General features: G+C 45.3%; 3 protein-coding genes and 1 long non-coding RNA gene across 4 annotated transcripts; 2 read left to right on the top strand and 2 right to left on the bottom strand.

Moving 5' to 3' along the window:
* Positions 1–1,037: 1,037 nt before the first annotated feature.
* Positions 1,038–1,391, bottom strand: LOC149752724 (uncharacterized). The gene has a single exon (XM_089925703.1). The coding sequence runs from the start codon at positions 1,389–1,391 to the stop codon at positions 1,038–1,040; it is 354 nt and encodes a 117-aa protein (XP_089781829.1).
* A 16,475-nt stretch (positions 1,392–17,866) lies between these two features.
* Positions 17,867–18,928, bottom strand: LOC149752723 (uncharacterized). Its single transcript, XR_016396736.1, has 2 exons — positions 18,637–18,928; positions 17,867–18,602 (listed from the first exon to the last, which is right to left on the bottom strand). It is a non-coding gene; the product is annotated as an uncharacterized LOC149752723 (long non-coding RNA).
* Positions 18,929–20,366: 1,438 nt separating this feature from the next.
* On the top strand, positions 20,367–21,278 carry LOC149752722 (uncharacterized). Its single transcript, XM_089925702.1, has one exon. It carries the CDS (start codon positions 20,367–20,369, stop codon positions 21,276–21,278), a length of 912 nt encoding a protein of 303 aa, XP_089781828.1.
* A 2,374-nt stretch (positions 21,279–23,652) lies between these two features.
* On the top strand, positions 23,653–24,045 carry LOC149752721 (uncharacterized). The gene has a single exon (XM_089925701.1). The coding sequence runs from the start codon at positions 23,653–23,655 to the stop codon at positions 24,043–24,045; it is 393 nt and encodes a 130-aa protein (XP_089781827.1).
* Positions 24,046–25,063: the final 1,018 nt, after the last annotated feature.

The following is a 25,063-nucleotide window of genomic DNA, read 5'->3' as shown; positions in this document are numbered from 1 at the left end:
TATTCTTCTTTATGCCGGGTTTGCTCCTATCTAACTCTCATCGTGCTGTCATGGCCTCCTCGGTGTTGATTTACTTTTCCACCCTTGTCAATAACTTGGTATAGTCTCTTAAGAATTTTTTTCTACGGAGAAAAGGAATCGAGAAGTATTCAGTCTGCTCCTCATGGCAAATATCGCAACTGAATGATTCAGGTCACGTACTTTTAGAATGGCGGCATTAAAGTAGCTGGCGTAGTTCCATAAAGACCCCATTATTTGATGGCGAAGAGGGTGTCCAAACTCCTTCTCAGTCTCTTGTTGCTCATGAAATGGTGATGCGATCCGATAGAATTCGATCCGTATCTCAAGATTCTTGACTCTTCTTAATTTCTGAGAGGATGGTTTCGACCTTCTTATGGGCACGATTCTTAAAGATCCGTCTGTCAGATCGATCTTAATTCTGAATATGTTGTAGGCTTCCGCGTTAGCTTTCCAACGGTAGGTCGTGGGTCTAGAGAAGATGTCGGGATCTTGAGATATCAGCCTCCAACTGATGACTGCGCAAGGGAGGATAGGCTGATAATCCGACGGGATGGAGTTGTTTGTAGAGGCTGGTAGGGATCAAGGAGGAGAGAAAGAAGTGGGAGAAGGTGGCTGGCCTCTCGGGATAGAGGTGGTGCAGCCGGACGAAGGAGGGGGCGGCGGCCTTGGACGGCGGCCTAGGAAGAGGAGGAAGGCGTCGCAAGACGAAAGGAGAGAAGGGAAGAGAGCTAGGGCAAAAGCCTTTCAATTAATTCTTCCATGCTGAAATAGGTGCTTACCACATCTATTTATAGGTGGCTACCTGACCCCTTAACTTGACTTGATCTAATTGAATTCAATCAACAACTAAACCCAAAGCGACTCTAATAAAGGCCAAGTCGGCTAGCCCGAGCAAGGCTATGCTGAAATAAAATTAACATCAAGGACTCAAAAGTAAAAATAACCAAATGATTCAGTCCGAGGCGGTCTAGTGGATCCAACCGCATCACTCCACCATGCTTCCCTTAACTTTGTCCTCAAGGTCGGAAGTCAGGAAAACGATCAAGTATCTCAGTCTCAAACTCCCATGTGGCCTGGTCTGGTGCTCTCCCCAGCCACTCCACTAGTATCTGGGTTTTCAGTCGTGCATCTACTCGTATTCTGTGCTTCGCCAACATTCGAACCAGCTCCACTACCTCATCCTCCGGTGGCTCATGTATGATCGGGCCAACAAATGTCTTGGGTCCAAGCCGGGCCCTCAGAAGCGACATGTGGAATACCGGGTGAACTCTCGATGTAGTCGGCAAGTCCAAGCGATACGCCACGGGTCCAATGCGCTCCAAGATCTGAAAGGGCCCGTAGAAGCGATGAGAGAGCTTCTGGTTCGCCATAGGCCGTAGTGTCAACTGTCTATAAGTTGCGCCTTGACGTATACCCAGTCGCCCACCTCGTCTACTGGATCTCTGTGCTTCCGATCATGCAGCTGCTTCATCATATTCTGTGCAGTCGTTATATGGAACTTTAACCACCGTAAGGTAGCGTCGCGGTCTAAGAGCTCAAAATCTGCCTCTGTCCAGTCTGCATGTGACAATGGATCATAGACTCACAGCGTCAGTGGTACTCGTCCATACACCGCCTCAAAGGGTGTCATCCTTATGGCTGAGTGGAAAGCGGTGTTGTACGAATACTCGGCCCAAGGTAAATAAGAAAGCCACTCTCGGGGCCGATCACTAATCATACAGTGCAAGTACTGCTCGATGCAGCGGTTTACCACCTCCGTCTGCCCATCGGTCTGAGGGTGGTAAGCCGAGCTCATGGCAAGCTTCGTCCCTTGCTATTTGAAGTAAGCCTGCCAGAATGCGCTAACAAAAATGCAGTCACGATCAGAAACAATAGTCCGAGGCATACCATGTAATCGAGCAGCATCTCGTATGTGACCTCTGCCACCCGTCGAGCAGAAAACGGATGTGCGAGCGCTGAAAAGTGGGCATACTTGTTGAGGCAGTCCACAACGACCATGATCATTGAGTACCCTCGAACTAATGGCAGCCCCTCAATGAAGTCCATCGACACATCCTCCCAAACCTGATCAGGAATCGGTAAAGGCTGAAGTAGACCCGCAGGTCGCAGTGAATCCGCCTTCGCCCTTTGGCACACATCGCATTGTTGTACATAAGCTTTGACTACTGCCTTCATGCCTACCCACGTACAGCTCTGGCTTAACCTCTTGTAGGTCCTGAAAAATCCCTCGTGTCCAGCAAAAGGAGTATCATGGAAGTGCTAGATCAATACCTGCCGCAAGGCTAAATCGGTGGGCACGCGGATCAACTCGTGGTCCAGAATCAACCCATCTCGGTCCTCCATCTCGGGGTGACTGCTCGGATCTTCTGCCAACTCCCTCTGGATCTGTACTAGGTCCGGATCCCCGCATGTGGCGGTCCTCAAGTCTGAAATACAAGGAAAAACCGGCATAGTCAAAGCCGCCAACTCGCCGGACTCGGGTTGGCGCGATAGTGCATCCGCCACTAGATTTTCTGCACCCTTTTTGTACACCATCTCATAGTCGTAGCCGAGAAGCTTCGACACCCACCTCTGCTGGGCTGGAGTATGTATGCGCTGCTCAAGAAAAAATGGGAGGCTCTGCTGATCAGTCTGAACGATGAATCGGCGGCCGATAAGGTACGGCCTCCACTTTGTGACTGCATGGATGACCGCCATCATCTTCCTCTCATATGTGGACAGCGAGCGGATCCTAGGGGACAACGCCTTGCTCATGAAGGCAATTGGCCGTCCCTCCTGCATCAAAACAGCACCAATGCCGGCACCGGAAGCATCGCACTCGACTACAAACGGTTTGGCGAAATCGGGTTGCGCCAAAACCGGGGCTGTCGTCATGGCTTCCTTGAGCTTCTCGAATGCTTCCGTCGCTGCCTCGGTCCATCTAAACTCGCCCTTTTGCAGCAGCAGGGTCAGCGGCGCGGCGATCTTTCCATATCCCTCCACAAACCGATGGTAATAACCGGTTAGGCCCAAAAATCCTCGCAGCTCCTTTTGGTTCTTGGGCAGCGGCCACTTAATCATGCAATGTATCTTTGCTTGGTCCGTCTCCACACCTGCAGCAGAGATGACAAGGCCTAGGTACTCTACCTTCGGCTCGGCCCACAGGCACTAGGATCGCTTCACCTTCAGTTGATTTTTGTGCAGAATTTTCAGCACTTCCTCCAAGTGCACTAGGTGCTCCTGCCATGAACGACTGTAAACCAGTATGTCATTGAAGAATATAAGGACATACTGTCGTAGTAATGGTCTGAATATGTCGTTCATGAGCCCCTAAAATGTTGCTGGCGCATTGGTGAGGCCGAACAGCATCACTCGAAACTCATAATGGCCATCGTGTGTCCGAAACGCCGTCTTGTGCACATCTCCGGGCCTGACGCGGATCTGGTGGTATCTAGCACAGAGATCAAGTTTGCTGAAGTAGGCCACACCAGCAAGCTCATCCAACAGCTCCTCTATGACTGAAATCGAGTACCGATCCTTAACGGTGATCGCGTTTAAGTGTCCGGTAGTCGACGCAGAATCGCCACGTCCCATCCTTCTTGTGTACCAGCAGCATCGGCGATGAATATGAGCTTCTACTGGGCTGAATGATGCCGCTCTCCAACATCTCTCGTACCATCTTCGAGATCTCCTCCTTCTGAACGTGCGGGTAGCAATAAGGCCTCACATTCGCCGGTTCAGCTCCCGGTACGATCTCTATGTGATGATCGTGCTCCCTCTCGGGTGGAAGACTATGAGGCTCCTCAAATAAATCGGCGAAACCCTATAAGAGAGCAGCCAAATCAGTAAGTATACCTGCCTCCGTCGTGGTCTCCGTCGACAGAGGTAAGAGCTGCATCAAGTAGCTGCGCGCACCGGGTCCGGGCAAGCAAACTAGGGGCTGAAGTGCGGCCCTTAGGCTAGGCCGAATGCCATCCAATCTAACTCGTCGTCCGCTCCGTCTGAAAGTCACCCACATCTCGGCGAAGTCGAATGTAATCGGGTCAAGACTCTGCAGCCACTGCGTACCAAAGACCAAATCAGCTCCTCGTAATGCCAACGGGTAGAGATCGAGCTTGAATTGGCTGCCCTGGATCGTCAAAGTGATGCCTCGGCATATGCCCTCCACCCTCAACATGGTTCCGTCACCCAATGCCACATCGAAGCCCAATGTTGGCTATGCTATGAGACCGATCTGTTTGACGAGCCTCTCGTCCAAGAAATTGTGGGTGCTGCCCGTATCTATGAGGATACGCACCACACGTCTTTTGATCATGCCGTCCACGTGTAGCGTTTTCGGTGTCGCCGATCCGGAGTAGGCATGTAATGAAATCTGAGGTGGCACGTCCTCTTCCTCGGCCTCTAAATCTTGGGGCTCGTCCTCAGCAACCTCATCACCATCTTCAGCCACGGCCTCATCCTCCAATCCGTCGATCAACATCACTGCTCCGACGGGCCACGCACATCGGTGTTCCGGTGTAAACTTCTCGTCGCAGCGAAAACATAGGCCTTTTGCTCGACGTTCCTCCACTTGTGCCGGCATCAAGGTCCTCCCAGGTGGACGCTCGACCCTCTTGACGTCACCTGACAAGCGAAGAGGGGTCCTCGGCCCTGTGTTGGCTGCTGCAGCCGTCGGCGCTCTCGGCTGGCCGATGGAGCCTCCTGCGGTTTGGCCGGCCCGGGGGTTGGTCCAACTGCCCCGTGCCTCTGCTCGAGTGGTCTTGATCTTCTCTTCCACCATCAGGGCCAAGGCAAAGGCATCCTCCAGCGATTGTGGCCGCAAAGTCCTCACCTAGGCTTGAATGTTGACACGAAGTCCTCCGAGGTATACGCTTTTTAGCGCGGAGTCGCTCCACCCCACCACTCGGTTGCTGATCCTCTCAAACTTCTCTTGAAAGGATCGAACAGTAGTTTTTTGGGTGACCCTTGATAGCATAGACTGGAAGTCGTCATACTCGGTAGGGTCGAAACGCCGACAAATTGCTGAAGAAAAGTCCTCCCAATCGTCGAAAGGTCGGGCTCGGTCGGCGATTTGAAGCCATCGCAGGGCGGTCTCTTCTAGGTGAAAAGATGAGATCAATACCTTTTGGTCCTCGGCGGTGCCATGGTAGTGAAAGAACCGCTCAGCTCGATACACCCAATCGAGAGGATCACCATCTTTAAACTTGAGAAATTTCAGCCTAAGAGTCAGTCCACGATTTCCTCCCTCTCGATCTCCATTACGGTCCCGATCTTGTTCATATCCTCGGCTTGGGTACTCCCCCACACGCTGGTTCCTCCTCTGAAAATTCTGGATGGGATCATCCTCCATATCTGACCTATCGTCGATGCCAATCGGGCTCAGCCCCCGAGCCCTAGCGCATGCGCCAATCGGTATGAGCTCGGGTCGGGGTCTAGGTCGATCTTCTCCTTGGTCCAGCCGTGTCTCCTCTGGCGGGTTGGGAAGGAGAAGTTTGCGAGGAGGGGGTCCCCTCCGTCCTGGTTGTCCACGGATAGGGGCCGGAGATTCCACCCGGGTCCTACGAGGAACTTCCCCCGGTGGAGTTTCTTGCCGCTGATTTAGCAACAGTTGCAACATCATCTCGATATGGCGTTGCGTGGTATCCATCTTCTCCATCAATTGCTGTTGGCTCTGCTGCATAGTTGTTTGATTCCCACGCAAGAACACTAAGAGACGGTCGGTGGAATCAAGATCGGGTCTCAGGTCCGCCGAGGCCGCGGGTGATCGCGAGCCTTCTTGATGTGGGTCGACGCCCTTTGAAGATGCCGCTTCTTGCTGCTTCGAGGTTGTAGAGCGGGTGTTCACCATCTTTCAAGGCCAAGGATTGAACTGCTCTGATACCAAATTGATGCGATCTGATAGAATTCGATCCGTATCTCAAGATTCTTGACTCTTCTTGATTTCTGGGAGGGTGGTTCCGACCTGCTTGCGGGCGCAATTCCTAAAGATCCGTCCGTCAGATCGATCTTAATTTTGGATATGTTGTAGGTCTCCACGTTAGCTTTCCAACGGTAGTCGTGGGTCTAGAGGAGATGTCGGGATCTCAAGATATCAGCCTTCGACTAACGACTGCGCAGGGGAGGATGGGCTGATAATCCGACGGGATGGAGTTGTTTGTAGAGGCTGGTAGGGATCAAGGAGGAGAGTAAGAAGAGGGAGAAGGTGGCTGGCCTCTCGGAACAGAGGTGGTGCAGCCGGACGAAGGAGGGGGCGGTGGCCTTGGACGGCGGCCTAGGGAGAGGAGGAAGGCGTCGCAAGACGAGAGGAGAGAAGGGAAGAAAGATAAGGCAAAAGCCTTTCAATTAATTCTTCCATGCTGAAATAGGTGCTCACCACATCTATTTATAGGTGGCTACCTGACCCCTTAACTTGACTTGATCTAATTGAATTCAAGAAACAACTAAACCTAAAGCGACTCTAATAAAGGCTAAGTCGGCTAGCCCGGCAAGGCTATGTTGAAATAAAATTAACATCAAGGACTCAAAAGTAAAAATAACCAAATGATTCAGTCCGAGACGGTCTAGTGGATCCAACCGCATCAAATGGGCAGCAAACTCCTGCCGAGCTGCTCGAACAAGTGGACCAAGCCCGACTGTATCCCGGTGTACCACAATGAGCTGTCTTTCAAAGAATAGCCAAGAAGGATCTGCACAGCACCGCATCGGTGGCTCCCTAGAGTATCATGAGAGCTTTGAAGTTCTCGAAATGGTCTAGAGGGTCCGAGGTGCCATTATACGTCTCCAACCATATGGCATCTTGAAATGGGGAGGAACAAGCTCCCCCATTATCTTTGTTGAGAATGGGGGTTTGGTAGTGAACTCCATGTCTCAGCCTTGACTGGCTTGAAGCTGCCTCAATTCTTCGAGGCGCCGGCACATCTCCTCAAGCTTGTGGTCGAAGCTAACTTCCCTCCTAGAAGCCTTGTCTGGTCAGTGGGAGGAAGAATGGCTTGACGCTGACTCCTCCCAGGAGGGGGAGTTAGCAAATCAGGATTGGCCTTCCTTCACTTGACTCCACAGCTGAGTGTGGTGGTTATGCAGAGCCTTGCCAAAGCTATAATGGCAGGGGGCTGGCCGAACGATGCCTGCCCCCCACTCTGAGGTAGGGAGTGACGACCGCCATGCTCCATGTCTTCACAATGACTTAGACGCTCCAGATCTTCATGACAGCCTTGTTCACATGCCTCTTATTGCTGCTGCTGAGGGGCCGCTGACTGCTGCATGTGTTGGATCACAGTGGTTAGTTCTAGACCTATTGAAGAAGCACTTGAAATTGTTCAGGGGTCACCCTTGGGACTGTCTGTAGTTCTGGCGGGGGCGAAGCCCTTCACGAGCTTTGTAAAGAGCCACCATACTCCTCTAGTGCATTCAACTGAGGATTGGAAGGTGTTGGCTGCACTCTTCGAGACTTCATGATGGTATGGAGACAGAACCTTCTAGGGCGGGCTTCCAAGACCCTCTAGTGTCAATCTGTTACTGGAAAGAATCGGTCCGTCCTAGGCATCGTATGAGACACGGTGACATTGGAGAACTCAGCGATTTGCTTTTTTGAGATGAGGACTCATAGCGGGTTGCTACTATAGGGATCCTGGTTGGATGGCCACGCTCCTACCTGAAAAAGCGCAAACGAAGAAATCCTCTTGCTAGAGTGCGTCCGGCGGAGGACCCTTCGATGCTTAAATCAGAATTATGCTCAGAGAATAGAAGAAGATTCTCTTGCAGTTTGTTAGGGCGTCGGAGCACTTACCCCTAGGTTCCCCCATTTTGGATGATTGTATAAGTAAAGGAGTTTACCTACCACCGCAGAATTAGGACACGTGGGTTGACTAAGAATGACTAGCCATAGTACGACCAAGATATCAAGCACAAGCATTTCCCTGTCACATCAACAGAATTTGGTGATCACCGAAGTTTCCGACTAGCATGCTGCCAATGTGGGGAACTCTCGAAATGCGAACCCGGTCGCACGGTGTTGGGTCTGCCAGGTGGCAGCTCCTGACCAGCCGCGCACCGGCGCCATAGCGAATTGTAATTGGTTGGTCCTTCTAGTGAGCTGTGGTCAGCCTGGATGCACATCACACTGATATAATGATTTTATATGATGGAGATAATGCCTATTATTTGGCACTTTTATAGCTCATTAAAGGTGACAATCCTTTATTGAACCCACTAATTTGGCACGAGCTGGGCACAAGGTTAATGGGTTCTAGTTGCACATATTTTAATTTGGATTTTTGATTGTGGAAGCTATTGGTTTCATCCAGATTAGGCTACTTAACAATCATAATGGTTTGGTAAAATTACAACTTGAGCACTAGACTGATTGGTTATCACCAATCCATTTAAATCTTTATGGGAATATTTAGGAGGTAGAATTATATTATAAAATATCACATATAGCAAGAGATTGACTAGGTATGATGCTGACTTTACATTAACTAATATATTAGACAAGCTAATATCAACTTAACATGTCAGATTGGGTACAAATAAACCACCCAAGTCAATCTAGTGAATTGATCGTGTCCTCTCAAACATTACCTATTCCAGCAGCTTATCCTAACGCTATATATAGCAACTTCACAACTTTCAATTCTGCAATAATTCTAATTAGATTTTTTTTTTCTTGGAGATTTATGAAGGAGGATCTTACATTGTTGGACACCGGTAAAGATTTCAAGGAACCTCTCCAAAATTCAAATTTATAGTGATTTATTGATCAAAGCACAACTTAACTTATCTAGGTTAAGATTATAATATATCAAATAAATCTTAAATAATTTATGAGGAAAGGATATTAGCATTTAATTTATACTAAAATCATTTAAAACTTATTCGATATCTAATATCTTTTGCAGTAGCGAGGTACACGTGCATGGTAATAATTTGAGTATGAAATGATAAATTTCTTTATAATACGAGCTGACACGATCCATTGCCATCCTAATCTCATCAAATTTGGTTCAAATAGTAATATTTTACTACAACTACTAATAATAGTCAATAATAAGATTACTATGGTTAGAAGGTATTCAATGGCAGGACAAGATGTCTACTGTTAGAAGGTCACTGACGGCACAACAATCAACATCAAAACTGGACCAAGCTGAGACCAATTTAAACAAAGGCCAGAGCGAAATTAGTTAGATTTTGGATCTAATGAAAGGAACCTGGCATCAGAAGCTATCCAAAAGCACAAAGCTTTACCACAAGAAACTAGGTATCAAAATGATCTGATGGCATAAACTTTACCACAAGAAAGTTCCCTCTGAAGCCAACTAGCCCGAGTCCAACTTTATTAGATCTGATGGCAAAAACTTATCATTAGAACAATTTGATAGCAAAAACTCACAATTAGGAAGGCCTTGTTTGACTGCAACTCGATTGAGGGTGATGCCTCTACCATCCAAATTGTTCTAATGGCAGGACAGGAGAAGAGGCATCCAACTCCGGCCAGAATTAGGAATCTGAGGCATCTAAGTCACGGCCTGCACCAATCTGACGGTATAATAATTGCTGTCTGAACCAATCCAATGATAGATTCTTGTTGTCAGAACGATTTTTCTTTTAGAATTGCCCTTAACGCGAGATTCCCTGTTCTGGTAGCTTCAAGACTTTGTTTTCAAAGTTTTGGTTGAGTTCTAAGGGAATGCACTTGTCCCTGTCACTGTAACAAGCCCTAGAGCCTACAATACCCCTATGTAAATCTTAGTTTTCATTACAAAATCAATGAAACTTGCTTTCTCTTGCATATGCATCCACTCATGGTTGCTCTAATATCCTTTACATGGTAAATTCTGTGCAATCTCTGGTAGATTCCGGAGCAAACTCTGGTAGATTCTAAAATAGTAATGTAGTTAGTTGGTAAAATTTTTGATCATGGTATGTCTAGAAGAAAAAAAGTTCATCATCTCGATTTCGGACTCTGTACCAGTACCACACTAGCATAATGGTAGTACGGTATGGTACAGATTTTTTTTGGCGTATCGAATATCGATACGCCATCCGTATCAGGTATTAGTACGGAATCGATACGATACGGTATGCCGCATACCATCCGGTTCGAGTCGGTAAGTTTAATAGGCTCTACTAACAACCATCGTTCTTAGTAGCAAGATAGAAAGCTGCTAGTTATCCTTAGCTGGCCTTTATTTCCTTAAATTCCTTATGTCTTTAGATTTTAAAGTTATATCTACTTTTCTACTTATAGGATTAGTTCAATTTCTTGCTTTTAGATAGCTTAATCTTTCATGATGTCACTGGCAAACTTATGCTCGACCTTCCATTCTGATACCATAAAGTTAAACAAGGTAATTTCTTCATGAAAACTTTTGGAAAAAAAATTACATGCTTTATCCCAACAACATAAAGTTGGCTTCACGTATCACCACTTGCCAATTATTTCTTTACAAAGATCTAGCCGAAATACATGTGCCAAATTTGCTTGATCCCTAAGAAACCAATTAAATCTGGCCTTAAAATTATATGAAACTAATTCTGAAGATTCCTAACATCAAAGAGCCTAACACTATCTAATCAAAAAAAGAAAAACAAGAGCCTCTGACTATCATAATCGCTTACAGGTTGCTTCTTGCTGCCTATTCTGGTGCAGATGTCAGAAATGATAACCCCGAACTCTTTTCAAACCATTCAACTAGTCATCTCACAAGACACAATCTTCATTAGATGATCCATAAAATAACGTATTACATTAATTCATAGGAACAGAAAGCAATTTGAATGCAAAAAGAGCAATATAGACATAAACAACTAAATTTTCATCAGACACATCACTGGATCCAATTATAACATGAATATAAAACTGGAGCTCTAACTTAATCAACAATCCACCAGAAATAATAATAAGAATAAGAATAATAAAAGATAGGATGTTCCAGCTCTCTGAATATGTGCTCCGAGCTCACCAATCAAAGCAGGGAACAGAAAAACAACCACACATGGAAATGGAGAATATATCTGACAAGGCCGTCGACTTCATGATGCATGTAAAGTCGTATGCTTCATCATCTATAGCCGCGTTCTAAGAAGTCAGCTATTAAAAGGCAAAGAAGATCGATGGGCATGATAGCCAGGTTTATCAATATGAAATTCCCGAGATTTTATGATAACAACGGTGACAGAAGTTGTACCAATCTTGGAAGAAAGGAATCTAACTTTAGTTTCGTCTTCTTATCTTTGTTATGGTTGAAAATAGAAAAAAAAAAAAAAAGTTGTATTTCTGCCTGCCAATTATTGTTGGAAATATAAACCCAATTTCATGGGTTATTTTTGATTTTCTGCTTGATAGCATTCTATGTAATTTTCTGATTTCTTAATGTACTTAATGATCTCTTTATTTAGGTTCCACTTTATATTAAAAAAAAGAAAAACCATCCCATGGGTTGTATGGCATAAAGGTGTGTCTTTTGAGTTCCTCTTTGAAAAAGAAGAAGAAGGTGGTGAGAGCTTGGTAGGAGAAACCCCTTGAGCAGATTTTTTGTGTCAAAAGAAAGAAGACTACAAGAAAAAAAGGTATTTTTCTAGTTGCTGATTTTCTGCATATTTGTAAGTTCTATTTTCAGTTTTTCATGGTTGAAATGAAGGGTTGTATGAAGTGGTTTTGAGCCTATCTTATGCCCCATTGTTCAGCTCTATTTTTCATTGTTATTTGATGCCATTTGCATATTATTGGCATCTATTTTGCTCCAACAAAATTGGTATCAGAGCTTGGTGTAGTGATTTGGTGGTTCCCTTATGCTGGGTTTGCATCTAGGGTTTGAAATTGGGGCTTTTTGAAGAGTATTCAGTTTGAGCTTGATATTGGTACAATCTTTAATTAAAATGGAGAGTAATATGCTTTCTATTCAACTTCCTAAATTAACTAAGGAAAACTATGATCGTTGGAGTATCCAAATCAAGGTTTTGTTGGAATCTCAAGATTTATAGGAGATAGTTGAAAGGGGTTTAAAGAACCTAGCTCACCACAAGAAGAAGAAAGACTCACCGAAGGTCAAAGAAATATTCTCAAAGAGTCAAAGAAGGGAGATAAAAAATGTGGAGTGATTGATTATACTCCTATTTGATTTTGATGAGCTCAAAGCATTTGAGTATATTTAATGTTGTACTAATGAATTCAATCTAGTGTTTCAGGCAAATATATGTAAATTTATCTTTAAAAACATTGAGCTTTGGTTCAAAGTCATTTGGCTAAGTGTTGAACTCAATTAAGCCAAAGTCTGAAGCTCGAGTCGACTCCGGAAGATTGCGAGTCGACTCTAAGTGTTTCAGAGGTTCTGGCACAAGCTCGAGTCGACTCCGATACACTACGAGTCGACTCCGACTGAGAACAGACAGAAGGATAGAAAGATGAATTTCAGACCCTGCACCGAGTCGACTCCGAAGATTTCGAGTCGACTCCGATGTCTGCCGAGTCGACTTTCGACGGTTCCGAGTCGACTCCAAGGAGTAACAGACAGAAAGACAGAGAAGTGTTTTCTAGACCCTGTTACCGAGTCGACTCCAACGTTTGGCGAGTCGACTCCAACGTTTGGCGAGTCGACTCCTAAACATGCCAGAGTCGACTCTCAGAGGAAAGCAGACTGAAAGGCAAAAAACCAAACATAGTGGCCCTGTGAACGAGTCGACTCCGAGAATACGAGAGTCGACCCCAAGTCAGCCGAGTCGACCCCCAACAAAGTGCGAGTTGACTTCGAGGCAGTTCAACTCGAAAGACAGAGGATCAGTTTTTCGGTCTCTAAGAGCCGAGTCGACTCCAAGATGATCCGAGTCGACTCGAGAGAGAAACGTAGAAAAATAGATCTCTGGAATCCTGAGAACGAGCCGTCTCCAAAATGCCAAGTCATCTCCAGATCTTGGCGAGTCGACTCCAAGTTGGCCCGAGTCGACTCCAGGTCGGGACAACACTTTAATTCAAATCTTGAACAGTGGGCGAGTCGTCTCCAGTAAAGCATGAGTCGACTCCAACAACAGCCGAGTCAACTCCAGATCGAGCGAGTCGACTCCGACCCCAACGGATATATTGTCAGGAGGTGCAGACTGTACAGAACGGCCACAAATCAATGTCTAACGGCTATTTTTCAAAAGGGACTGTTTAAATAGCCAGAGTAAACAATTGTAGACATCAAGAGAGCTATTCCATTCAAGTAAAAAGGCATTTCCATCTACCAAAAGTTCTCAAGAGTAAATACAAGCAAAAGAAGGAAGAGGTACATTCAACTCCATCCGACAAGTACTTTCTTCGCTTTCAAGGCTCTCCTACTGTCCTCAAATCTTCAGTACTTTCCAGAGGAGACCCAGAAATCGAGAAGTCCCAACTTTCCATTCCAAAATCTGTTTGAGGGCTTCTAACCTTTACTTTGCATTTATTGTTTATCACATCTGCTTGTTTAGAAGCTTTCTCTGTGAAATCCCAAACACTACTTTTCTTACTTGATTCAATCAGGAGATTTAATCAAGGGTTGTAAGGTTAGTTAATGAGCCGAAGTTAAAACCAACGGTGTAAGGGTTTGATTGTGATCCCGGAAAAACAATCGAATGGTTCTAGTCGGTGAGCCTGTGAAAACCGACCGAGTTCGTTGTGATCTCGCGAAAATAACAAGTTGGGTTGTGAACTTGTAAAACAACCGGCTGTAATCCAAGGGATTATAGTGAACTCCCAAGTGAAGCTTGGAGAGTGGACGTAGGAGCAAGGGTTAGCTCCGAACCACTATAAACTGATTTGTGTTTGTATTGGCTGCTGTCCTCTCTCTCTCTCTTCATTCACTTCATCTAGTAACTTAACTAATTTACTTGCAATAGATTTAGTTAATTACTAATCATAGTTTTAATTGGTCGAGAATTAATCCAAACCCAATTCACCCCCCCTCTTGGGTTGTCTTCTTGGGCAACAAGTAGTATCAGAGTCGGAGCTCTTATATTAAAAGAGTAAAAGATCAAAATGACAACCCCTTTTGGATCTTCTCTTAGTGAGGGGCAGTCCACCAATAGGCCTCCATTCTTCAATGGAACTAACTACACCTATTGGAAGGCTAGGATGAGGATATTTATCCAAGCCCAAGACTATGATGTTTAGAGTATCATAGTTAATGGACCATATATTCCTTCTATCTATGTAGATAACATTACTATACCCAAGCTTGAAAAAGATTGGGATGATAGTGATAGAAGGAAGGCACAACTAAATGCCAAAGCAATGAATGTACTATTTTGTGCCTTAGACCATAATAAATTCAATAGAATCTCTACTTGCAATTCTGCAAAAGAGATATGGGATAGACTTGAAGTGACCCACGAGGGCACGAATCAAGTTAAGAAATCTAAAATAAACATGCTAGTTCATAAGTATGAACTGTTTAAAATGGAATCTAATGAAACCATCACTTGCATGTTCACTAGATTTACTGATATTGTCAACGGCTTAAAAAGCCTTGGCAAAAGTTATACTAACAGTGACCTTGTCAGGAAAATTCTTCGATCTTTACCAAGATCATGGGAAGCCAAGGTAACGACGATCCAAGAAGCTAAAGACTTGAACAAACTGCCACTCGAGGAGCTCCTTGGATCTTTGATGACACATGAGCTCACAATGAAGCAACATAGTGAAGAAGAGTCCTCCCACAAGAAAAAGGTAATTGCCCTTAAGTCTACTTCTTCTAACAAGGATCCCTCTTGCAGTAGCAGCAGTGAAGAAGAAGACAATGAGGGAGATGAAGATGAGGCTCTTCTCGTGCGAAAGTTCAGAAGATTCATCAACCGGAAGAAGTTCTTTCATCAGAAGAGAGGTTCCTCAAGTTCCTACAACAAGGACAAAGGTAAGGAAAGGAAAAGTGAGGGAATCAGTTGCTATGAATGCAAGAAGCCGGGACATTTCAGAATCGACTGTCCCTTGCTGAAGAAGGGCAGCAAATACAAGAAGAAGAAAGCTCTTGTCTCCACTTTGACAGACTCCGATCAATCATCATCATCATCAGATGAGGAACAAGAGAAAAAAATAAATTTTTGTTTTATGGCAAACGAAAATGAAGTAATATCTGAAACACATTTAGATTTTACCTTTGATGAATTGTATGATGCTTTTAATGAACTAATGGATGAATATAAGACAATAAATCTTAAAAATAAAGAATTGAAACTAACTAATCAATCTTACACTCATAAGTACGATAAGTTAATTAAGGACAAGGACTCTATCATCAAAGAAAACTTAGAACTTAAAACAAACAACCAATTGCTAACTCAAAAAACTAATACTTTAATTAAAGATAACGAAAGACTAACTAAAGAAGTTTCAGAACTTAAAAACAGTAACCGAACTCTGAAAGATAACTTTACAAAAGATCTAAATTTACTAAAAACAGAAAAACTGAACTTAACAAAAGAACTTAAAAAATATAAACCTATAGTTGAGAAGTTTACCTTTAGTTCTGAAAAACTAGAAATGATTCTTAATAGTCAAAGAGCTGTATTTAATAAAGCCGGTTTAGGATATAAGCCTAACAACAAGCAAAAATTTCTTAAATTTTTTTTTGTAAAAGTCGGAAAAAGTAAAACTAAAAATATAACTTGTTTTTGTTGTGGTAAAGTAGGACATATAGCAAATGTATGTAACCACAACAAAACTAAAGTTAAAAGAATGATTAAAAAGATTTGAGTTCCAAAAGGAACCAACATTACTAACCTTGAAGGACCCAAGAAAACTTGGGTACCTAAAACTGTATGATTTCCCTGTGTAGGAGTGTCTTGCAGCCAAGGTCAACAAACACTATTGGTACTTGGATAGTGGCTGCTCAAGACACATGACGGGTGACAAGGAGCAATTCTTCACCCTAGAGCCTAAAGAGGGAGGCGCGGTGACTTTTGGAGACAACAACCAAGGTCACATCATTGGTATAGGTAAAATACAAATCACTCATTCAACCTTCATTGATAATGTACGGTTTGTAGATGGTCTTAAGCATAACTTACTTAGCGTTAGTCAATTATGTGATAGAGGTTTTGATGTTCTGTTTAAGCCATCTTTATGCATCATAACCAACTCAATTGACAATAGCTTAGTATTCAAAGGAATAAGACGTGGCAATGTTTATGTAGTAGATCTTGAAGATCTCGCCAATAATAGCCGCTGCCTAGTAGCTAGTGATTCTAAAGTCAATGATGCAAGTTGGTTATGGCACCGTAAATTAGGTCATGCAAATATGGATACAATATCAAAATTAGTTAAAAGAGATTCTGTGATTGGTTTGCCAAAGCTAAAATTTGAGAAAAATAAAATTTATGAAGCATGTCAATATGGCAAACAATCTAGAAGTTTTTTTAAATCCATAAATTGTGTCTCTACTACTAGACCCCTTGAACTACTTCACATGGATCTTTTTGGACCAACTAGAACCACAAGCCTTGGTGGAAACAAGTATGGCCTTGTCATTGTAGATGATTTTTCTAGATACACATGGATCATGTTTTTAGCTCATAAAGATGAAGCATTTTTAGTATTTAAGAAATTTCAAAAGGAAGTAACTAACTCAAGAAATGCTTCAGTTATAGCTATTAGGAGTGATCATGGAACGAAATTTGAAAATCATCTATTTGATGAATTCTGTAGTAAAAAGGGAATAACTCATAATTTCTCTGCACCTAGGACACCACAACAAAATGGAGTTGTGGAAAAAAAGAATAGAACCCTAGAGAAAATGGCTAGAACCATGTTGTGTGAAAGTAACCTCCCAAAGTACTTTTGGAGAGAAGCCATTAACACATCATGTCATATATTAAATAGAGTTCTATTAAGACCAATTATAAAAAAAATACCTTACGAACTTTGGAGAGATAGAAAGCCCAAAGTAAACTACTTTCATGTGTTTGGATGTAGGTGTTTCATTCATAATAATAGCAAAGATAACTTAGGTAAATTTGATTCCAAATCTGATGAAGGTATCTTTTTGGGATATTCTACATCAAGTAAGGCTTATAGAGTTTTCAACAAAAGAACCCTTGTAATTGAAGTTCGTGAGTTCTAAAAATGCATCATGTAATTCTTCAACAGTAAAATCACATTCAAGTTCAGAATCTACCTCATCGTCATTGGCCATATGGCAGGTCTGTGCCGTCTCTTTTTGATCTTCCTCTTCCGAACTTGACTCCTCACTTTCACTCCATTCAGCCATGAAGTTCTTCTTCTTAAGTTTTCTTGCCATCCACTTCAATTCCGGACAATCTATCTTGAAATACCCGGGCTTGTTGCACTCATAGCAAATTGGTGTTTTCTTTTCCTTTTCTTTGTTCTTACCTTTTTCTTTGCTTGAGCTACCTTTGAAGAAGGGCTTCTTTTTATGAAATTTCTTCTTTCCTCTCATAAATTTTCTGAATTTTCTTCCAAGTATAGCCATTCCTTCTTCATCAAATTCTTCTGATTCAGTTTTCTGTTTTGGAGTGGTAGACTTTAAGGCAATGGTCTTTCTTCTCTTGACCTCATCTTCTGAATTTTGCCTCATGGTCAACTTATGGGTCATGAGTGATCCTAGAAGTTCCTCCAATTGCAGTGTATTGAGATCCTTTGCTTCCTGAATTGCTGTTACCTTGGCCTCCCAAACTTTTGGTAGAGATCTGAGAATTTTTCGCACCAATTTAGAGTTAGTATAAGACTTTCCTAAACTCTTTAACCCATTTATGATTTCAGTGAAACAAGTAAACATTTCAGTTATGGACTCAGTGGATTCCATTTTAAACAACTCATACTTATGTACTAATATGTTTATTTTTGACTCCTTAACTTGATTAGTTCCTTCATGTGTGACCTCCAGTTTATCCCAAATTTCTTTCGCGGAGATACATGTAGATATTCTATTGAATTCACTTACATCTAGTGAACAGTAAAGTACATTAATTGCTTTAGCATTTAGTTGTGCCAGTCTTCTATCACTCTCATTCCAATCCATTTCTGGTTTGGGAATGATTGTGCCCTCTATACTAATTGTGGGTGTGTGTGGTCCTCTAGTTATGATGTACCACAATTCATAGTCTAGAGCTTGAATGAATATCCTCATCCTAGCTTTCCAGTATGTGTAATTAGTGCCATTAAATAGAGGAGGTCTATTTGTGGATTGCCCCTCACTCATAGAACATCCTACGTGGGTTGTCATGATCTTTGTCTCTTGATTGTGAGATCAATAAAAACTATGTGAGCACCTTGCTCTAATACCACTTGTTGCCCAAGGTGACAAGCCAAGAGGGGGGGTGAATTGGTTTCTCTAAATTTTTACTATCTTAATTTAGTCAATCGATGAGTGAATGAAGTTTAAAACAATACACAATGCAAACACACAAGAAGTATAGTGGTTCAGTGCTCTTCTAAGCACCTACGTCCACTCCCCAAGCGACCCCTTGGGAATTCACTATAATCCCGCGGATTACAGTTGGATTGTTTTCCGGGATCACAATCCAAAAATCTTTACACTTTGGTTTTCCGGGATCACCAAGAACCTATGTTGGTTTTACGGGCTCACCAACGAACCTTTACAATTGGTTTTACGGGCTCACCAACAAACCTAGACCGTTGATTATACGGGCTCACCAACAAACCTAGACCGTTGGTTTTACGGGCTCACCAACAAACCTTTACAATGTGATTAAAAGGAGAAGAAAGTTGAAACTCCTAGATGAGCAAATATAACAATTATAAGCTACAAAGAAGAGTTTAGAATATAGTTATCGCTTGATGAGACTTCTCTCTTCTTTGTCAAGAATGCTTCACTCTTCAAGGGTGGATGGAGCTCTTAATGTCTCTTGGAATCTGCTCAACCACTTCCTTTTGACTCTTTGAATGAAGCACTTGGATGAAGAAGATTAGGGCACTTGTCTCTCTTGTGTAAACTTTGATATTTTTCAAAAGGATGTTTTCTTTGATGTCCCTTTAAATAGTTTTCCTCATCCATTGGACACCCCCATTGGTCAGATTTCAAAAACTAGCCGTTACTTGCTGTTGGAAGGACAAAAAGTACTTCTGCAAAACTAGCCGTTATGCTTTTGCCCGTGCTTGGGTTGACCCAAACTTTCCTGGGGTCGACTCAAACCACTGTTCATCAGACTTGGGTCGACTCAACTTTCACTGGGGTCGACCCAACTTTCACTTGGGTCGACTCATGCAACATTGGGGTCGACCCTCTAAGGAAACACAGAATCTTGTATTTCAGCCTTCCTTCACTTGGGTCAACTCAACTCTTTTTGGGTCGATTCAAGGTTCAGTTGGGTCGACTCAAATTCCACTTGGGTCGACCCTCTCAGGAATTCCAGAGAATCGATTTTTGAATGACATAGTCTTTGAGTCGACTCATGTTCAATTGGGGTCGACTCAAGGTTGGGTCGACTCAAGTTCCATTTGGGTTGACCCTCTCAGGGATTCCAGAGAACTGTTTTCTTGAGGCTTGAAGATGGGGTCGACTCAGCCTTTACTTGGGTCGACCCAAGTACTGTTCATCTGTGTCATTTTTGCAGAAGTGTGCCAGATGATTCCTTGATGTGCCGGGGTCGACTCCACCAATCTTAGGATCGACTCATTCCACACTTTGCTGCTACTTAGGGTTAGATTCATCCATATAATTAATGAAATATTCTTCAAACAATTTTGAATATATGTCATGGTGGTGCTACATACTCTTAACAATGAAAATTACTATTGTCCACTTAAGAGTACGTTTTACTTAAACCTTTGCTGAATTAGAATTTAGAATTCACTATCCCTTTTCTATCGCGAATTTTATCTCAATATTAATCATTGAAATACATCTTGATCTCATTCTACTAATGTACCGAGAGTGACGGACTTAGTAATGATGTATCATATTACCTTGTAATATTCAATTAGATATTCCTTCAATGGTTGTGTTAATCATCAAAATACCACTATCATCCTCAGCCATAACACGGAGGATTGCTTCCAGCTCCGGAACGAGATCGAGGCACTCATCTGTCGCGGAGTACTGAACCGGTTTGTGCAAAACCGGCGCGAGAAAAGGAGGCCAACAGAAAACGTCGAGCAGCCCAAAGTTTCAAATGCCAATAGACCCCTCGCAGGCACCATCAACACCATCGGAGGAACCTCGGTCGGAGGGCCAGCCGAGGAGAGGGACCCCCCGAAGCGCCTGCGCACTTTTGAAGCCATCTCGTTCTCGGACGAGGACTTGAAAGGGGTTGAAACTCCCCACGACGACGCGGTGGTCATCTCTATGGTTGTAAATAAGTTTGATGTAAAACGCGTCCTAGTTGATAATGAAAGCTCGGCAAATATTTTGTATTATGACGCCTATCAAAAGATGGGGATGGCAGAGAACCAGCTTCGGAGAATGAATGCTCCGCTGGTCGGATTTACCGGGGATTCGGTCCCGGTGGAGGGCAAATTTGGCCTCTTGGTCACGGTCGGGCTCGCCCCCCAAGAAAGTACTATGAAGACGGACTTTCTTGTGGTCCGCCTGCCTTCAGCCTACAACGCCATTCTTGGACGATCAGGGCTGAATGCCCTCCGAGCTGTGGTCTCGACCTACCACTTGCTCGTACGATTCTCCACCGACCAAGGAGTAGGCGAAGTTCGTGGGAACCAGCTGATAGCTAAGCAATGCTATATGGTGGCCTACAAAGCGAAGCGGCCGACCGAAGCATCAGGCCAACAGGAGCTACCGGCCGAGATGCCAACTCAAGCTATGGACCGCACGCTGCCCATCAAAACCTTGGAGGTGCTGGATGACCTTTGGAAGAAGCGGGTGGAACCTGGTGAGCTTCTTACTCAGGTTCCTATACAACAAAATTGTCCAGAGCTAACCGTGCAGGTCGGCTTCGGCCTGAGTTCCCTCGAGAAGGAGCAGCTGATCGGATTCCTCTGGGCCAACAAGGACGTCTTCGCCTGGTCGCCTGCCGATATGCCAGAAATCGACCCCGAGGTCATGGTTCACCGGCTCCAGGTGGAACCAACCTGCAGAACCGTGAGGCAAAAGAAGCGGGGCTCCACCCTGGAACGACAGCGAGCAGCGGCCGAAGAAGTGGACAGACTCCTCGAGGCCGGCTTCATCCGGAAGGTCTCCTATCCGGACTGGCTCGCTAATGTGGTCCTTGTGAAGAAAGCCAATGGAAAATGGCGTATGTGCATGGACTACACCGATCTGAACAAAGCCTGCCCGAATGATAGCTTCCCCCTCTCCAGCATCGATCAGCTTGTAGATTCCACTTCATGACATCAACTGCTAACCTTCATGGATGCCTTCTCGGGATACAATCAAATCCGAATAGCGCCGGAGGATGAGGAGAAGATGGCTTTCATCACCGACAAGGGCACTTATTGCTATAAAGTGATGTCGTTCGGGTTGAAGAATGCAGGAGCCACATACCAAAGGCTGGTCAGTCAAATCTTCAAAGACCAGATAGGCCGAAACATGGAGGTCTATATGGATGACATGCTGGTGAAAAGCCGGACAACCGAGCACCATGTGGCTGACCTCAATGAAACATTCTCCAAGCTCAGAAAGTACCAAATGAAGCTCAATCCGGCAAAGTGTGCGTTCGGAGTCACCTCGGGCAAATTTCTAGGCTTCATAGTGACCCAGCGCGGAGTCGAAGCTAACCCCGAGAAGATTCGGACGCTGCAGGAGATGGTGCCACCAAAGACAGTCAAGGAGGTACAGCGGCTCACCGGGCGGATCGCGGCTCTGGGGAGATTCGTCTCCAGATCGGCCGAGCGGTGCCTCCCATTCTTCAAAATCCTCAAGCGACCGAAGGACTTCTTATGGTCGGAGGAATGTTAGCAAGCTTTTGAAGAGCTTAGGCGCCTTCTTGCCTCTCCGCCGCTGCTCACCAAACCCCAGCAGGGCGAGCTTCTTTACTTGTACTTAGCTGTCTCCCCGGTCACAGTGAGCTCAGTCCTAGTCCGGGAGGAGGACAAGTTTCAAAAGCCTGTCTATTATACCAGTCGGGTCCTCAGAGATGCTGAGACCCGATATTCTAAATTGGAGAAGATAATTTTTGCCCTGATCATCTCGGCTCGAAGGCTCCGACCCTACTTCCAAGCCCACACAGTAGCCATATTGACCGACCAACCAATGAAGCAGATTCTGCAGTGGTCGGATCGTGCCGGAAGGATAGTCAAGTGGGCAGTCGAGCTCGGGGAGTTCAACCTTGAATACCGTCCAAGGCCGGTAGTTAAAGCCCAGGCGCTCGCCGATTTTATCATGGAGTGCACTTTGTCGGACGACCCCGAGCACCCACTCATGCAAACAGAAGAGCCCCGGGGCAGCCATGGGTCTTATATGTGGATGGCTCCTCGACCTCGGGGGGTAGCAGAGCAGGTCTCATCCTCACCAGCCCGGATGGGGTTGTGGCCGAGCAGGCCCTATGCCTCGAATTTCCAGCCTCGAACAACGAGGCAGAATACGAGGCGCTTATCGCCGAGCTCAAGTTGGCAAAGGAGTTGAAGGCAGAAGACCTAAAGGTCTTCAGTGACTCACAACTGGTCGTGAGCCAGGTTCTGGGAGATTTTGAAGCGAAGAAGCCGTCAATGCAGAAGTATCTCCAAAAGGTGCGAGACCTCACCTCTCCATGAGCTCCTTCAACATTCACCATATCCCCAGAGCGGAGAACCTCAGGGCCGATCAGCTGTCGAAGTTGGCGACCTCCCGCATGAGCGAGCTCTCCAAGGCGACGGTACTTGAATATCTCCAAACACCCAGCACAGAAGAGCCTGAGCCAGCCATGTGCATAGACACCGAGCCGAGCTGGATAGATGAGCTCGTCAACTATCTACAAAATGAAGTCCTCCCCAACGATGAGCTCGAAGCTCGCCGGATCAGGCGTCTAGCTTTTCGGTTCATACTATATGAAGGCAAGCTCTACCGAAAGTCTTTCACCTATCCTTTCCTCAGGTGCCTCCGCCCGTCAGAAGCGGACTATGCTATGCGAGAGGTTCATGAAGGGATATGCGGAAACCATCTGGGAGGCCGAGCACTAGCTCATAAAATCTTGCACCAAGGATACTTTTGGCCCACACTCCAGAAGGACGCAACGGACTTTGTCCGAAGGTGAGACCGATGCCAGCGAAACGCCAATATTCAGCGCCGACCTTCGGCCCCGCTGACCTCGATCAGTGCACCTTGGCCGTTCGCCCAGTGGGGCATCGACATCCTGGGGCCATTTCCTCTGGCAACTGGGCAGAGAAAATTTGTGGTCGTCTCCATCGACTACTTCACCAAGTGGGTCGAAGCTGAACCGGTGGCCCGGATCACCGAGCAAAAAATGCGGAACTTTATCTGGAAGTCGATCATCTGTAGATTTGGACTCCCCCGTATCCTTATATCTGATAACGGTCGTCAGTTTGACAACATCCGTTTCAGAAAATTCTGCTCCGAGCTCGGCATCGATCACCGCTTCACCTCGGTTTCTCATCCTCAGACAAATGAAGAAACCGAGGTGACGAATCGCACCATCCTTCAAGGACTCAAAGCCAGGCTGGACCGATCCAAGGGACAATGGGTTGAAGACCTCTACAATGTCCTTTGGACCTACTGAACAATATTTCGGCTCCCCACCGGCGAGACCCCCTTTAACCTAGCATACGGAATGGAAGCTATTATTCCTCTGGTAATTGGGCTCCCCTCACCAAGAGTTGAACACTACAATGCAGCCTCCAACTTTTCCCAACTCAGAGGGAACCTGGACCTCATCGAGGAAACCAGGGAGGCGGCTCGGGTTCGTATGGCGAGGTATCAACGGAAAATGGCACAGTACTATAACTCCAGAGTAAAAGCCAAGCTCTTCAAAGTAGGAGATTTCGTCCTCAGGAGGGCCGAGGCTTCTCAGCCCATCGAGCAGGGAAAACTAGCCCCGAACTGGGAAGGACCTTACCGAGTCGTGCGAGTCCAGCGGCCCGGAGCTTACAAATTGGAGACTCTTGAGGAAACTTTTATCCCTCGAAGCTGGAACTCCGAGAACCTTCGGATGTACTACCAATGAACCCTTCGAGGGTCGTCGACAAACAGGAATACAACTCTCTCTCCACTTATGATGATTTGCTTACAGTTCTCCATTAATTATTTTATACTCCTGATACTGGGACACTCATAAATCCCAGGAGATCCCGACCAAGCTCGGATGCCCGACAAAGCTTAGATGCTCGACAAAGCTCGGATGCTCGGCAAAGCTTGAATGCTCCAGTCAAGCCTGAAGCACCTCGCTGCGCTGATATCGAGCTCGGTCTCGATCTCCCTCAAATACCTCGACAGAGTTCAGGATGCCCCATGAGTCGATAGTAGAGTTCCAAACTCCCTCGACCTCGGAAAGCGTCGCAGGTCGACAGTGCGTTCCCAGATCCATCGACCTTACGCACGATCCCTCGACTAAGGTCGGGATGCCCCGTGAGTCGATAGTAGAGTTCCAAACTTTCTCGACCTCGGAAAGCGTCGCAGGTCGATAGTGCGTTCCCAGACCCTTTGACCTTGCGCACGATCCCTCGACTAAGGTCGGGATGCCCCGTGAGTCGATAGTAGAGTCCCAAACTTCCTCGACCTCGGGAAGCATCGCAGGTCGACAGTGCGTTCCCAGACCCCTCGACCTTTGCGCACGATCTCTCGACTAAGGTCAGGATGCCCCGTGAGTCGATAGTAGAGTCCCAAACTTTCTCGACTTCAGAAAGTGTCGTAGGTCGACAGTGCGTTCCCAGACCCCTCGACTAAGGTCGGGATGCCCCATGAGTCCATAGTAGAGTCCCAAACTCTTCTCGACCTCGGAAAGCGTCGCAGGTCGATAGTGCATTCCCAGACCCTTCGACCTTGCGCACGATCCCTCGACTAAGGTCGGGATGCCCCGTGAGTCGATAGTAGAGTTCCAAACTTTCTCGACCTCAGATAGCGTCGCAGGTCAACAGTGCGTTTCCAGACCCCTCGACCTTTGCGCACGATCCCTCGACTAAGGTCGGGATGCCCCGTGAGTCGATAGTAGAGTCCCAAACTCCCTCGACCTCGAAAAGTGTCGC

Source organism: Phoenix dactylifera, chromosome 10 (assembly GCF_051530095.1).
Source record: "Phoenix dactylifera cultivar Ajwa chromosome 10, Ajwa_hap1_PhDact_Kaust_v1.1, whole genome shotgun sequence".
NCBI lineage: Eukaryota > Viridiplantae > Streptophyta > Magnoliopsida > Arecales > Arecaceae > Phoenix > Phoenix dactylifera.
This window is presented reverse-complemented; position numbering and strand designations above follow the sequence as displayed.